The sequence below is a fragment of the Protopterus annectens genome, chromosome 10.part0 (assembly GCF_019279795.1).
Source record: "Protopterus annectens isolate FY-2018-M chromosome 10.part0, PAN1.0, whole genome shotgun sequence".
In the NCBI taxonomy this organism is placed as follows: Eukaryota; Metazoa; Chordata; order Ceratodontiformes; family Protopteridae; genus Protopterus; species Protopterus annectens.
Genome location: NC_056744.1, coordinates 1,790,164,551 through 1,790,177,633, shown reverse-complemented (window position 1 = coordinate 1,790,177,633; position 13,083 = coordinate 1,790,164,551). Strand labels below are relative to the sequence as shown.

Genomic DNA, 13,083 nt, shown 5'->3' with positions numbered 1-13,083 from the left:
ACACACACACACACACACACACACACACACACACACACACACACACACCTGGGAAAGGCTGGCACAGATTACCCGCTTTATCAACTTTGCTCAGACTACAAGGTCAATTCACTCCCACCAGTCAGTCACTATAAGGCTCTTAAAAGGGTATCCAATTATGATGAGTGAAGCTAATATTAATGCAAATTGTAATGTTGACCAAACAGCAAGGCTGCAGGAGTGGCCACAGCTGTCATCAAATACATGTAAGTACTCTCAAAGGTTAAAATATTTCTGAAAAGGACCAACCACAATGAGAAGTTTAAATATATTTAATAATAAATAATAAAAGAACATGAAAATACTAAACATCTATTTACAATAAACACCAGAGATTCAGTCATAGGAAATATTAAAAATAACTCAGATGAAAAGTTTTATACAGATACAGATACAGAAAAACAATATTTAGCTAATCTCACTATCTTTTCCTGGTTGGCTAAAAGAATTACTTTTCCCTAGTTAAGTTACTTACTACTGCAAGGCAAGATTATGTGTGTGAGGGTCCTTGTTGTCAAATCCAAGACAGAATGCAGAATGCTGAGAGCAATCTCTTACTAATATCTAAATATTATTTCTGGCGAATGACATCATATGCATCTGCTCATCTGACTTATGGTTTCCACACTATTACCAACACTAGAAGCTGCTAGAGTTTAGTACCTATGTGCTAACATACATATCTGGAGCTTTTCTAAGATCTGTTGCAGCATCTGGAAGCCATAAAACAATTCCACTCTTCATACAGGAGCTACAAACTATTCTCTAGCACAGACATTATGTCTCTGGCTCCCTTCAAAACTGTGGGATAACATCTTTATGGCTTAACCAATAAAATAATTTAATTTCAAAAATATTTTTCAAAGTTAGGTGGATTAACCTCTTCCCTTCCAGTATGCACTGTTACAATGTACATATTTAAATAGTTACAATAATGCATGGACGTTTTTTTCTGTCCAGCAGGAAACACTTTTGATACATTTTAAAACAAGCAACTTTACAAATACATTTTTAAACAGAAGCATCTATACAAATAAGTTTGATAAACAAATGACATAGAATTCTTTACAAAATTCCAGCTAGCTGTGCTGGTATTTGCTACACATTCACTGCCCTACTTCTTCTGGCATGGCTGGCAGTATCTCCTATCGCCACACATACCAAGTACTGAAAAACAGAAGGTACAGTCACCCCACAGAGTTCAAGGGCTATTCACTGTGCCAAAGTCTACCAGATACATATATACATACATATAAAATACAGAAAAACAGGGGGCGCACTCACCTCATGGAGTTCAAGGGCTATTCACTGTGCAGAATCTGTTCTGGTGGTTAAGACTGTTCTTAAGTGGGATATTTTTTACACGTTAACTGCCACAAAAATATGAGCTTGGTTTCTAGCTCAAACCCTCACACATCAGAAAGTGTCATATCATGTCTTAAAGACCCAGACCAACTGGTCTTCCAGTCAGTCTCACCCTCTCTGCAGGCATTTTCTCTATAACCATAAAAGATGATCTTGTGGCCCCCTCCAAAAAAGGTGAGCTTATATTCAAATAGCCTGAAAAAATGATCTTGCGCCCCCCCCTCCACCATACCCCAAGATTTTCAATACACCTTTCTAAACATACTGGAAAATATTAAGATACAACCAAACACCCTAATACTAGGTGATTTTAACTATCCTGCCATTAACTGGGAAAACTATTCGGGTACCAACACCTTTTCCCAACGGTTCTTGGAATTCATAAATTCCAACGCCCTGGATCAACTAATCCATTGTCCCACCAGGGGCTCCAATATCCTAGACCTGGTCATTACCAACATGGGAGATAGATGCTCCACACCAGTGGTCACCCCCTCATTGGTCAGATCTGACCATAAGCAAATCACCCTTGGCATCCACATCCCACCCCCACCCCCCAGTACGGAAACCTTCGTAAAAAACTTCTCCAAAGCCAACTTCATGCTACTCAAGTCAGAAGTGACAAACTTCATGACACCCATGCACACGGGAGCTAAAAGTTCGACTGCTGAATCCGACACTAAGAGACTGTACAAGCACATCCACTCATCTCATGCATAAATCGTGCCATACCAAATAGAATCAAGACGCTCTCCTCCAAAAAAAGGAAGCCAATCTGGTGGTCTCCTGCCATAAACAAACTATACAACAGAAGGAAGAAACTGTTGCAGAAAAGAGGAAAATCCCAGGATGCAAAAAACTCCCTTATCAGCCTCAGTAAGAAGCTGAGATCCCTCATAAAATCCTCCAAAGCTAGTTACGAAAATAAAATTACCAAAGATTCCAAAGACAACCACAAGGCATTCTATAGTTATGTCAAGAATCTAAATGGCAATGCTCAGAATGGCATTAAATATAGTGATCCCAAGGATATTGCCAATATACTGGCAGATCGATTTAGTGCAAACTTCACCCACCCCTCTAACCCCCTAAAGGGCCTATCTCAATACCAAAAGATTGCCAAATTCCTGTAATCACAGCCACACAGGTAGAAACCGCACTCTCCAAAGCTAAAAATACAGCATCCATGGGACCAGATGACATCCTGGGCTGTGTTCTACGTGAACTATAAAATGAACTGGCACCTCACCTAAGTGTCATGTTAAATCATAGCCTCACCTCAGGCTTTGTGCCCACTGAGTGACACACAGCTACACTTATCCCACTCCACAAGGTGGGATCCACCCTGGATCTTGGGAACTACCGTCCCATCAGTTTGACGGGCCTGATCTGCAAGGGCATGGAATGCATTATCATGGAACTTATAAACAAAGACACTGGCAACCTTCAAACACTGGACCCCACCCAGTTTTGGAAAGTGAAGGGCCGATCTCGTCTCCTGAGCCTGACTGACTTCTTCAAATCAGTCTCCAGAGCTGTGGACAAGGGTAAGGCGGTCCACACAGCCTATCTGGACCTTGCCAATGCCTTTGACACCATCCCCCACTGTGGAATCATAGATAAACTTACTTAGCTGGGCATAAATCCCTACATCACTCGATGAGTTGCCAACTGGCTTACTGACAGAACCCAGACTGTAAAAGTAGCAGACTCCAAATCCAGCTCTAGACAAGTGGAGTACCTCAGGGTTCAGTTCTGGGACCACTCTTGTTTGGCATCTACTTCTCTGAAGTACAGGCCAACACTAAGGGACTCTGGCTAACAAAGTTCACAGATGACTGCAAACTGGGAGCCATTATTGAATTCCCAAATGATGTGGATATTCTACAAAAGGGCCTTACAGAAACAGATGCTTGGTGCCAGAGTCATGGTCTCAAGCTTAATGCCAAGAAATGTATAGTTATCCCCTTTGTTAAAAACCATGTACCCATGAATTACCACATAGGTTGCAGTACACTAAACACTGAAAGTGTGAGGAGAGACTTAGGGACACAGGTGGACATTGGTCTCACCTTTGATAACCACATCGCCACAACAGTCAGGAAATCCTTCTATGTGGCACACCTCATCACTAAGGGCTTTTCATCCAGAAACAAGGAGATCATTGTCCCACTGTACTCATCCCTCATTAGACCTATTATAGAGTACAATGCCCCATTTGGTATGTACAAGACATCTGCAACAGCTGGAAAGGCCACAGAAATACCTCACTAAAAGAATCACAGGTCTAAAGCAGATGCCCTATGCTGACCATCTAAAAAAACTCCAGCTATACTCTGTGGCATATCGTCTACTCAGAGGCGATCTCTGCTTAACATACAGGGCCATGTCAAACCCTGAGCTGTTGGACATGCTCCACTTAAAAAATCCCAATCCCTCAGAGCCACATGCTCCAGGGATCTAAACCTTGTCATCACAATGAACAAAACATGCTGGAGGGATAGGTTCCTGACCCAGTGACTCCCCATACTCTGGAATAGACTGCCCATACATGTCAAACAAAGCACCTCCTTGGCCCTCTTCAAAAGGAACCTTGACGATTGGATGGGAGATAGAACATTCACCACAGGGATCACGTTAGTCGCCCTGCTAGACAGGGGTCCAGGGAAGTAAATATTGTGGGAAGAAATATCCAGGGAATTGTTATGGCTAGGCTTGTATAGGCCCTAGGGCCGATAGCCTAGTACCAACCTATGAACCTGTGAAATGTCACCCTATGTGCAATCTGCATTCTAAGGCAACATTTGTCAGTAGTTATACTGTTGGAGAAAGAATTATTTGCACATGGAAATAGATCCTAGTAAACTAAGTTTTAGATGTTACCACAACACAGATGCATTTCTTTTGAGGATTATGGATTATTTTATTGGGGAAGGAGATCATAAATGTTGCTCTGGTTTGGTCCCAGCTGATCTTTAAATTATATCTGATGCAATGGATCACAGAATCTCAAATGAATGAAATGTGTTCCTGTTTTGCTTCATATTTAATGGACAGGGTTCTTTTACTCCTTTCTACTGACATGTAGACTCCCTCTGGGGTCTGTCTTGGTAGCACTTGTGCTCAGTGCTTTTATGCTGAGTGATGTGAAGGCATGGACTGAGGCGTCACAGACACATCTCTTCTCTAATCCTCTTCCTACTGAGGTTTTGGTAGCATTACAGATGTGTCTGGCTGACTTCTTAAACTGCCAAGGTTTAAATGGGTGATGCTTATACTACAGGTACATAGAATCCAGTTGTCAGACTGGATGACAAAGGATTACGACTGATGTCCAGGGCACATGAGCTTAGGATCTTCCGAAATGATAAAGTGACATTACTGGATTAAGTGCTGGCACTAGTTAAATCTTGCTTCTATCATCATATGAATGAAGCACCGCATAACAAACAGTAATTGGAGAAGGGACTGACTGCTTCTGGAAACAGGACAGGGAGTTGGGCACTGTTATTCAATACCCAGAAACATTAGATTTCCACAAAAGGGCCAGCATATTATCTACTCTTACCTTTAAAAGTTCAAAGATTTGTAAATTGTCAGCATCAGCAGATGGAAAGAAGATAGTGTTGACAAGAGCTATTCTAGATTCTGCCATTAATGCATCATCTGGAGGTCAGATGTTCCTTTAGTAGTACCTACCAACTGAGACTACATTTATTTTATTATTTTATTTTATTTATGTTTGTTGACCAGACGTACACATCACTGCTGTTAGTCAAAGCCCAGGAGTTACAGAAGAGAAATGAGGGGTTAGCTCATATGTTCAGTTGTACAGAATGCAAATATTACAAAACTGCAGAGAATGCACAGAAAGCATAAAGTAACAACATGCCATATTTACATATCTACAGTACAGCAGGAGTATCAGCTGTAGCAGAAATAAAGATCTTCCAGAATTTATACTTCATCTTTAAGAAGCAAAACTAAACTTTGAGAAAGCCCCCCCCAGTTTTAGGAATCTTCCTACAGCTATGTGGGTCACTAAGCCAACTACGTACCACCACATCTCAACTTTGAGACTCCAGACCCAAATTTTTAAGATCTCCAGCTTGAAAGTTTTGATACCTCACATGACAATGCACGGAATAGTATTATGATATATCACACTCCATCTGCTATATACTCAGCATACCCCAAAGTTCAGGCACTGAAGATCAGGCACCATTCTAGATTTCTGACATAAAGCTCCATGCCTTACCTCCATTAGCATCTGCATGAGAAGAACCAGGAGTCCATCAAAGGCCCCAAACTCCATCGGAGGAACAACATACAGCTGGAAAGCAAAGAAACAATGTCACACCTGGAATGAGTTAAAAGCCAAGAGCTATTAAAAAATACACACATATACATATTGCCCATCTGAGGTTAATTCATACAACCTCCAAATGTATAATGTACTAATCTAAGAAAGTAATGGATCCAAGCTAAAGCTCCCAGACAAACCCTACAGGCCTCTCCATAGCCTACCTGTCTCTTGGCGGATGTGCAGAACATTCCCAGTGGAACAAAATACCACAATATATCACTGATTGTCTGTGTTTCCTTCATTCAATGTCAGCTGTACACTACTTCCCTTTCCAACATAAATTCACTCTTTCTAGAAAGTCAATCACAGAAAAGAACAGAAGGAATTGGATACATACTAACCAATGGAAGTGGATGCATTGTTGTATGTCTGTACAAACTGCTACTAAACCTAGATAAATGGAAGTATTCAAACAAGTTACAACACATGCTCATCATAAAAGTATACTGTGACACTTACCTGTAACAAAGGTAATGTTAGTTAGCAACACCCAAATTACAGAAGGGTAATGACAGCTACCTAGGATGCCATTGCACAAGGGTAATGTTAGTTACTTATGCCCAAATTGCATAAGGGTAATGACGGTTACCTATGACCCCATTGCATAAGGGTAATGTTAGTTACTTATGCCCAAATTGCGCAAGGTTATTTGAACCCATGGCGCAAGGGTAATGTTAGCTACCGACACCCAAACTGCACAAAGGTAGTGACTGTTACCTATGAGCCCATGGCACAAGGGTAATGTTAGTCTCATGGTGACACAGCACTTACACTGGTGGCACATGTAAGTGCACATAAAAATAAGCCGGTCATTCATCATTTTCATTTCTTTCAGTAAGAAACATTATAAACAATGAGTAATTATCAAGTCCACCTAGTGTTAACTATTACACAATTATTTATGCACATCAAGGGTCAGAATGGTGGTGTTGACAGTGGAAAGGTATACATATTCCTGCGACAGTCTGTCTAGCACCATTGCCTCTAGCCTTGTCTTCTACCAGGAAGAAGGCTCATCACAAAATGAGAAGAGCTCACCCAGCACCTGGCAATGACGCCTCCCGTGGCTGCAGCAGCTAAATTTCCAAACAGGATAATTCCAAAAGCTCACCGTCTGCAGTCCTGCTTGTCTTAAGACCACTTTTGGGAAGCTACTCCTCCCATTTTCCCTGACTTGAAGAGCCATTATAATGTAAGTACAATTGTGTAAAATCTTACAAAACATTAGATGTCCTTCTCTTCACTGTTGCAGTATTCATTACACTATGGACCCCTGCCAAGGGCGTCCAGACGTGTGGCCAGTATACCAAAGCCTTTAGGTTGCCTTAAGGTACGCTGTACATCACACGTATGCTTCTCGCATAGTGTAGGGCATAAAGGTGACATCCGGATGTACCATCTTCAGAAATGACAGCCCCAGTTGGAATGCCAGTCCAAGGAGTAGACAGGTAATTAGTACATCCAGAAGAAAAATGATCAAAGATAGGAGGGAGTGAGTGAATACTGCAACAGTGAAGAAAAGGATATCTACTGTTATGGTAAGATTTTACACAACAGCACTAAGTCCTTCCATTTCACTTTTGCAGGATTCACTACACTAGGGAGAGTGCCAAAGCTCAGGAAGAGGAAAGGGAGGAGGAAAGACCAGCAGAGCTGTCTAGGAGGCCATGAAGGATAGCCCTAACAAAACCAGTCTAGTTTGGGAAATTCCATCCAACTTGTAGTGCTTGGTAAATGTATGCACAGAAGTCCAGGTAGCTGCCTCAAGAAAAGAGTTAATATCCAAACCCTTGAAAAAGGCACAGCTCTATTAGATGAGAGCAGAAGGAAGGCTGTTACCAAGAAAGAAATAATAAAAAGAAATGTCTTTAGAAACCCAAGAAGAAATAGTTTGCTTAGACGCAGCCAGTCCTAAGAGCCTAGGATGAAAAGAAACAAAGAGCTAATCAGATTTACAAAATGTCTTGGTCTTACCCAAATAAAATGTGAGTTGTCTGTGCACTTCCAATGTGTGCAACACCTTCTCACTGGGTGAAGAAGGGAAAAAGTGGGCAAATGAATAGGCTGATTAAGGGACAACACATTTACCATCTAGGGCATAAAAGAAGGATTACTACAAAGGGACACCCTGTCCTTATGAAACACCAAAAAAGAGGACAAGACATGAGGGCTTGAAGCTCAGGGCTAACAAAAGTACAGTCAAGAGCAATGTTGCAAGAAGCTGCAAGCTCAAAAGGAGCCTGGGTCAATATTTCTAAAACAAAATTAAGATCCCATGGAGGAACAGGCTTCCTGGGAGGCCTACTATGAAGGACACCTTTAAGGAACTTCAAATCTAGAAGCTAAAGGAAGAGATAAAGGCAGACAAGCTGAGACAGCTGATAAGTGGGCCTTAACAGAAGAATAAGCCAACCCAGCATTGAGCAAGTAACACAGATAACACAGAACCAAAGGAACATCTACAGAAAGTGGATCCAGGTTATGAAAAAGACAAACAGAAAACCTCTTCCATTTGGATAATAACATTTCCTAGTAGTGGGTTTCCTGGCCTCCTGCAGGACCCTAAGCATGTCCACAGAAAAAAGATGTGTAGATGGAATTAAAATCCCATCACCCACAGTGTCAGTTGAAGAGTGGACAGGTGGGGATGGATGAGAAATCCCTCGTTTTGTGTGAGTAGGTCCACCCTGTGAGGAAACTTGTGGTGATTGCCCTTGGATAAATGCAGAAGAGTGAACTACTGCTGTCTTGGTCATAAGGGAGTCACCAAGAAGATTTTGGGAGCATCTTGTTGTATTTTGAACAGGATTTTTGGAATGAGAGGAAAGGCATAAAGAAACATTCCCTTCTAAGAAAAAGAAAGGACATCCACCTTCCAAAGCAGAGAACTTGGGACTCTGACACAAAATAGAGGAAGTTGTCTGTTCAGAGGGGAGGCAAAATGATTCATTTGAGGAGTATCTCACTGGTGGACAATATCATATCCTTGTGAAGCATCCATTCATGGGATTGAGTTATAGACCTGCTCAGAGAGTCTGCCACAAGGTTTTGACCTCAGGGAATGTAAACTGCCTGAAGTGTCACTTGATACTGGATAGCTAGTTCCCACACTAGGAGTGCCAACCGGCAAAGAAGATAAGAACTTGCCACGTCTATATCACATAAATCGAACTTTTAAAAGTTCGAACGTCATGTGGTTGACACCATATGATCGAACTTTTAAAAGTTCGAAAATGTAATAAAAAAATAAAAACAAAGAAAAACCTACCTGAATGGCTTAAGCAGGGGGGCAAGCCCCCCCCCCCGTCCCCCGCTCTTTAAATATACCAACTCTGAGATCGCACTACATTGCAGAAAAGGAAAATCTTCCCATTCCGCACTGTATGGAGATCTCCGTTGAAACATTCAAACTTTTATGATGTCGACCATATGAGATTTTAACTTTTAAGAGTTCAACAACGTGATATAGACCCGACCTTGCCTCCCCCTTCCTCTGTTTGTTGATATATCACACCACTGTGGTACTGTCTGCAAACACCTTGAGGCATCCTGGGGAGAAGAGAGGATGAAAAGCCTGAAGAGCCAAGTGAAGAGCTCTCGTCTCTTTGACACTGATGTGTTCTTTGTTAATGAGGTGACCAGACTCCCTGCACCTTTAAGGAGCCAAATGCTGCTTTCCACTCCAAATCTGAAGTGTCTTGTGAATAACTCCTGAAGGGGAAGAGGTGGATGAAAAGGAGTCTTTGGATTGAGAGTCAACTGCTGAATCCATCAATGAAGTTCCTTCTTCAGACATGGAAGAAGAGGAACTAAAAATTTGAGGGGATGAGAATGCTGAAGACAAACTGATTTTAGAAACCACTGAAGTTTTCTCATGTGGCGTTTGGCAAAACGAAATATAGGAATGGTGGAAGCCATGAAACCCACAGCTCTCAGAAATTCCCTGTCTGTTACTAAACCTGAGGAAGAAGGGATTGAAAAAAGGAAATGAGAGTTACGACCTTGGGAGGAGGCAGGGATGCCAGCAAAGGAACAGTCTGGATCCTGCACTCCAGAAAGACATGATCCTGTGAAGATTTTGCAACAAGGTCTCTGGAAAGTATGCCTGAAACAGGTCGTCCAAGTAGAGAAAGACTTGGATTCCCTTAGCCTGCAAAAAGCAATCAAAGGAGCGAGGTGTTTGGTCAACACCCTTGGGGTAGTAGAAAGGGAAAAGGGCAAAGCAGAGAACTAAAAATTCCAGGAAGCAGCAGATAAATGTAAAATGTTCCTGAAAAGGGGATGAATCGGGATATGAAGATAAGCATCTTTGTGGTCCAGAGACACGATTTAAGCCTGAGGAAGCAGAAGAGGAAATAAGGTCTGAAGGGACAATATTTTGAAAAGAGGGGACCTTCAGAAAGGTGTTTAGATGAGAGAGGTCCAGAATAGGTCTCCAAGTGCCCTCTTTCCTGGGCACCAACAACAGCCTGGAGTAAAACTCCCTCCCCCTTTGGGAAACTGAAACTTCCTGTATAGTTCCCTGAGCCAAGAGATCCCAAAACACCCTTAGAAAGAAGGGCAACTACTCTTGAGGAGGCTGTGGAATTCCCATAAAAGGGGGAAGAGATTTCCAGACCATGAAATACATTTGGCGGATAATGGACAGAACCCAGAAGTCTTGTGTAATCTTTAACCAAACAGGAAGAGAAAGGGAAAGATGAAGTGAAAGAGAAATGTGGCTTACAAGAACAGGATAGTCAGACAGCACCTGGTTTGTCAGGTAACGGAGACTTCTGGGACACACAAGTCTGGGTAGCTTTAGCAGGAGGAACCCGCTTCCCACCCTTCTTACTCTTGGGGGGGGGGGTGAGACTGCCTGTGAACAAAGTCTGCCTTATTGGGGATTGGGATAATTTTTCTGAAATTTACACACAGGAGAAACAAAAACATGTTTCAGTTTCAGCAAGGCCTTGCCCTTATCCTGAAGCGACTTAAACAAATCAGCAGCAACTTCACCAAACAACTGTTTGTTGTCCAGAGTAGCATCCATCAACTTAGCTTTAATATAATCAGGCAAAGGTTGACACTGAAGCCAGGAATATCTCCTCATCACAGACCCAAAGGCAACAGCCCTAGAGGAAGTATCTGCTGCATTATAACTATACCTGATGGAATGATAAGCCACCTGGGAAGAATTCCCTAACAGGGAAAATGTCAGTCTTCCATTCAGAGTCTGTGAGATCAGAAATTACCTGACAGGCCTGGGAAAGAAGAGCCAAAATGTATCTGGCATATGGGCCTGACAACTGACAGCCCATAAAGCTAAGGTAGCAGAGGTATAAGCCTTCTTACCAACCTTTCCACAGTCCTGCTATCTTTATCAGAAGGAAATAACTTAGGAGAAGGCAGTAGCTGAAAAGGCTTATCATAAGCCACAGACACCACAGAAGGGTCAGCAGAAGGACACTTACATAAAAATTACAGTCCTCAGGAACCCTATAAAACCTATTAGGTTTCTTGGGGGCAGGAGGTTGGGAATCAGTAGCCTTAGATGGAGTACAAAAGGCAACCAATAAAGCAGCCAAAACAGGAGGAACAACAGAATGTGTAGGAGAGTCCATTTGCAGGAGCTCGTAATACATCTTCTGCACTTCAAAAACCTGGGCACAATCCCATTTATTTATTTATTTGACATTTGTTGACCGGGAATGTCTGACTGAGCTTGTGCCTTTTTTCAGCAGAGGCCCGGGGAGAAAAGCTCCTCAAGGTATTACATACACCATAAAAATGTTTACAAACAGTACAGTACACATGAGGTAGTATAAACATGCATTATAATGCTTGGATTCCCACTTGTAGCATGTGAGTTCAAAAGGTGTTATTTACAAAAAGGCAATAAAACAATATGTTAAAGTAATTCATATATCTCCAATACATAAGGAATTCCCCATTTAGAGGGGAAGTAATGACAATTGACTCAGAGATTAAGATAAAAGTACAGAACGTACTGTATATCAAATCTTAGTTCTTCCAGGCAACAGCAAGTACATCAGTAATCAGAAGCAGAGGAGACAGTAGGTGATAGAAAAAGGTTAAGTGTCAAGAGAAAAGGCAGGGTGGCTATGGGTAAAAGAGGGAAAATTAGATTTTTTTTTTTTAAATTAATAAATAAGGGAGGAGAGTAGTAGCAGTTAGAATCAAGTGAAATCTGAGAAAGGGGAGTAGATATATATGAGTAGTGGAGAAATTTTGTGAAAAAGGGTATTAGGAGTTAGAGTTCTGTGGATAGAATTAGGTAAGAACTGGGAAGGGGCTGTATGCAAAGGGGGTGAGGTGATCAAGTTTACGGTGGTTGTGCACAGAAGCAAGTCTAGGTATTTGTAAAGTGGACTTTTAGGGCAATTTTAAATAGGTGGGGCTGTGTAATGGATCTGATTGTTACAGGTGAGTTATTCCAGTGGATAGAGGGAAGATAGCTGTAGAGGGTTTCACCAATTGATTTTTTAGGTTTGTATATTTAAAAAACTCAGTCATTCTGGACATTGTGTCCCCAAAATAAATGTCCTTGAATGGAGTGTCAAGACTAATAGTGTCTTTAACCGTCTTTTCTGAACAGAGACAAATTGACGCATTCCCCACAGTTGTATCAATTTCTGGAAGACCCCTGTGTGTAACTTTCATTTGCTGAAGTCTGTCCTGGTCCATTTCAGCTTGTTTGGTACAGCTTTCTGCTCTGACAGAATGTGAGTAGCCTGGAAGTTCAGACTGTGCTGAGATGCTAGATCCCAGGCTACCTTTGCTTGTCTGCAAAGGGGCCAGGATTTGCTACCCCCATTGTTTTTTTTTCTTTAATGTACTACATCACCATGGTGTTGACTGTGATTATTATTAGAGGGCCTGGAGTCCAAAGATGGTTTACAGTTTTGACAGTATTTATTAAAGCCATCATTTCTTTGACATTTATGTGTTTTGACTGGTCCTCCTTGTTTTACCTCCTTGGATACAGCTCCCGAAGCCAAGTCTGAGGACATGTAATTACAAACTGAGCAGAGGCTAGAAGGGACAAAGGGTGACCTGGATTGAAAGACAAATGATTTACCCACCAGGATAACTCTTTCTTTTATAACTCCCGGCACTGGGATATAAAATGAGAAGTGCTGGTGTTGGGTCAAAAAAGGGTTGATGAACCACTGAATGTTTTTCATATGAAGTCTGGCCAAAGAAACATGAGAATTATGGCTTATATCAGCAAACACTAAAAATGAAATAGTTGCACACAGTAAACTCCTAGAATTTGTCATAGACGAAATCAGACTACCATAGCTTGCAAA

At 41.7% G+C, this 13,083-nt stretch overlaps 1 protein-coding gene across 1 annotated transcript in view; it reads right to left on the bottom strand.

Moving 5' to 3' along the window:
* STK36 (serine/threonine kinase 36) overlaps positions 1 to 13,083 on the bottom strand; it is a 786,440-nt gene that overhangs the window by 219,657 nt on the left and 553,700 nt on the right. The window contains exon 22 of the mRNA XM_044086614.1: positions 5,663 to 5,737. Coding sequence (XP_043942549.1) covers positions 5,663 to 5,737 — 75 coding nt within the window. The remainder of the gene's footprint in view (positions 1 to 5,662; positions 5,738 to 13,083) is intronic.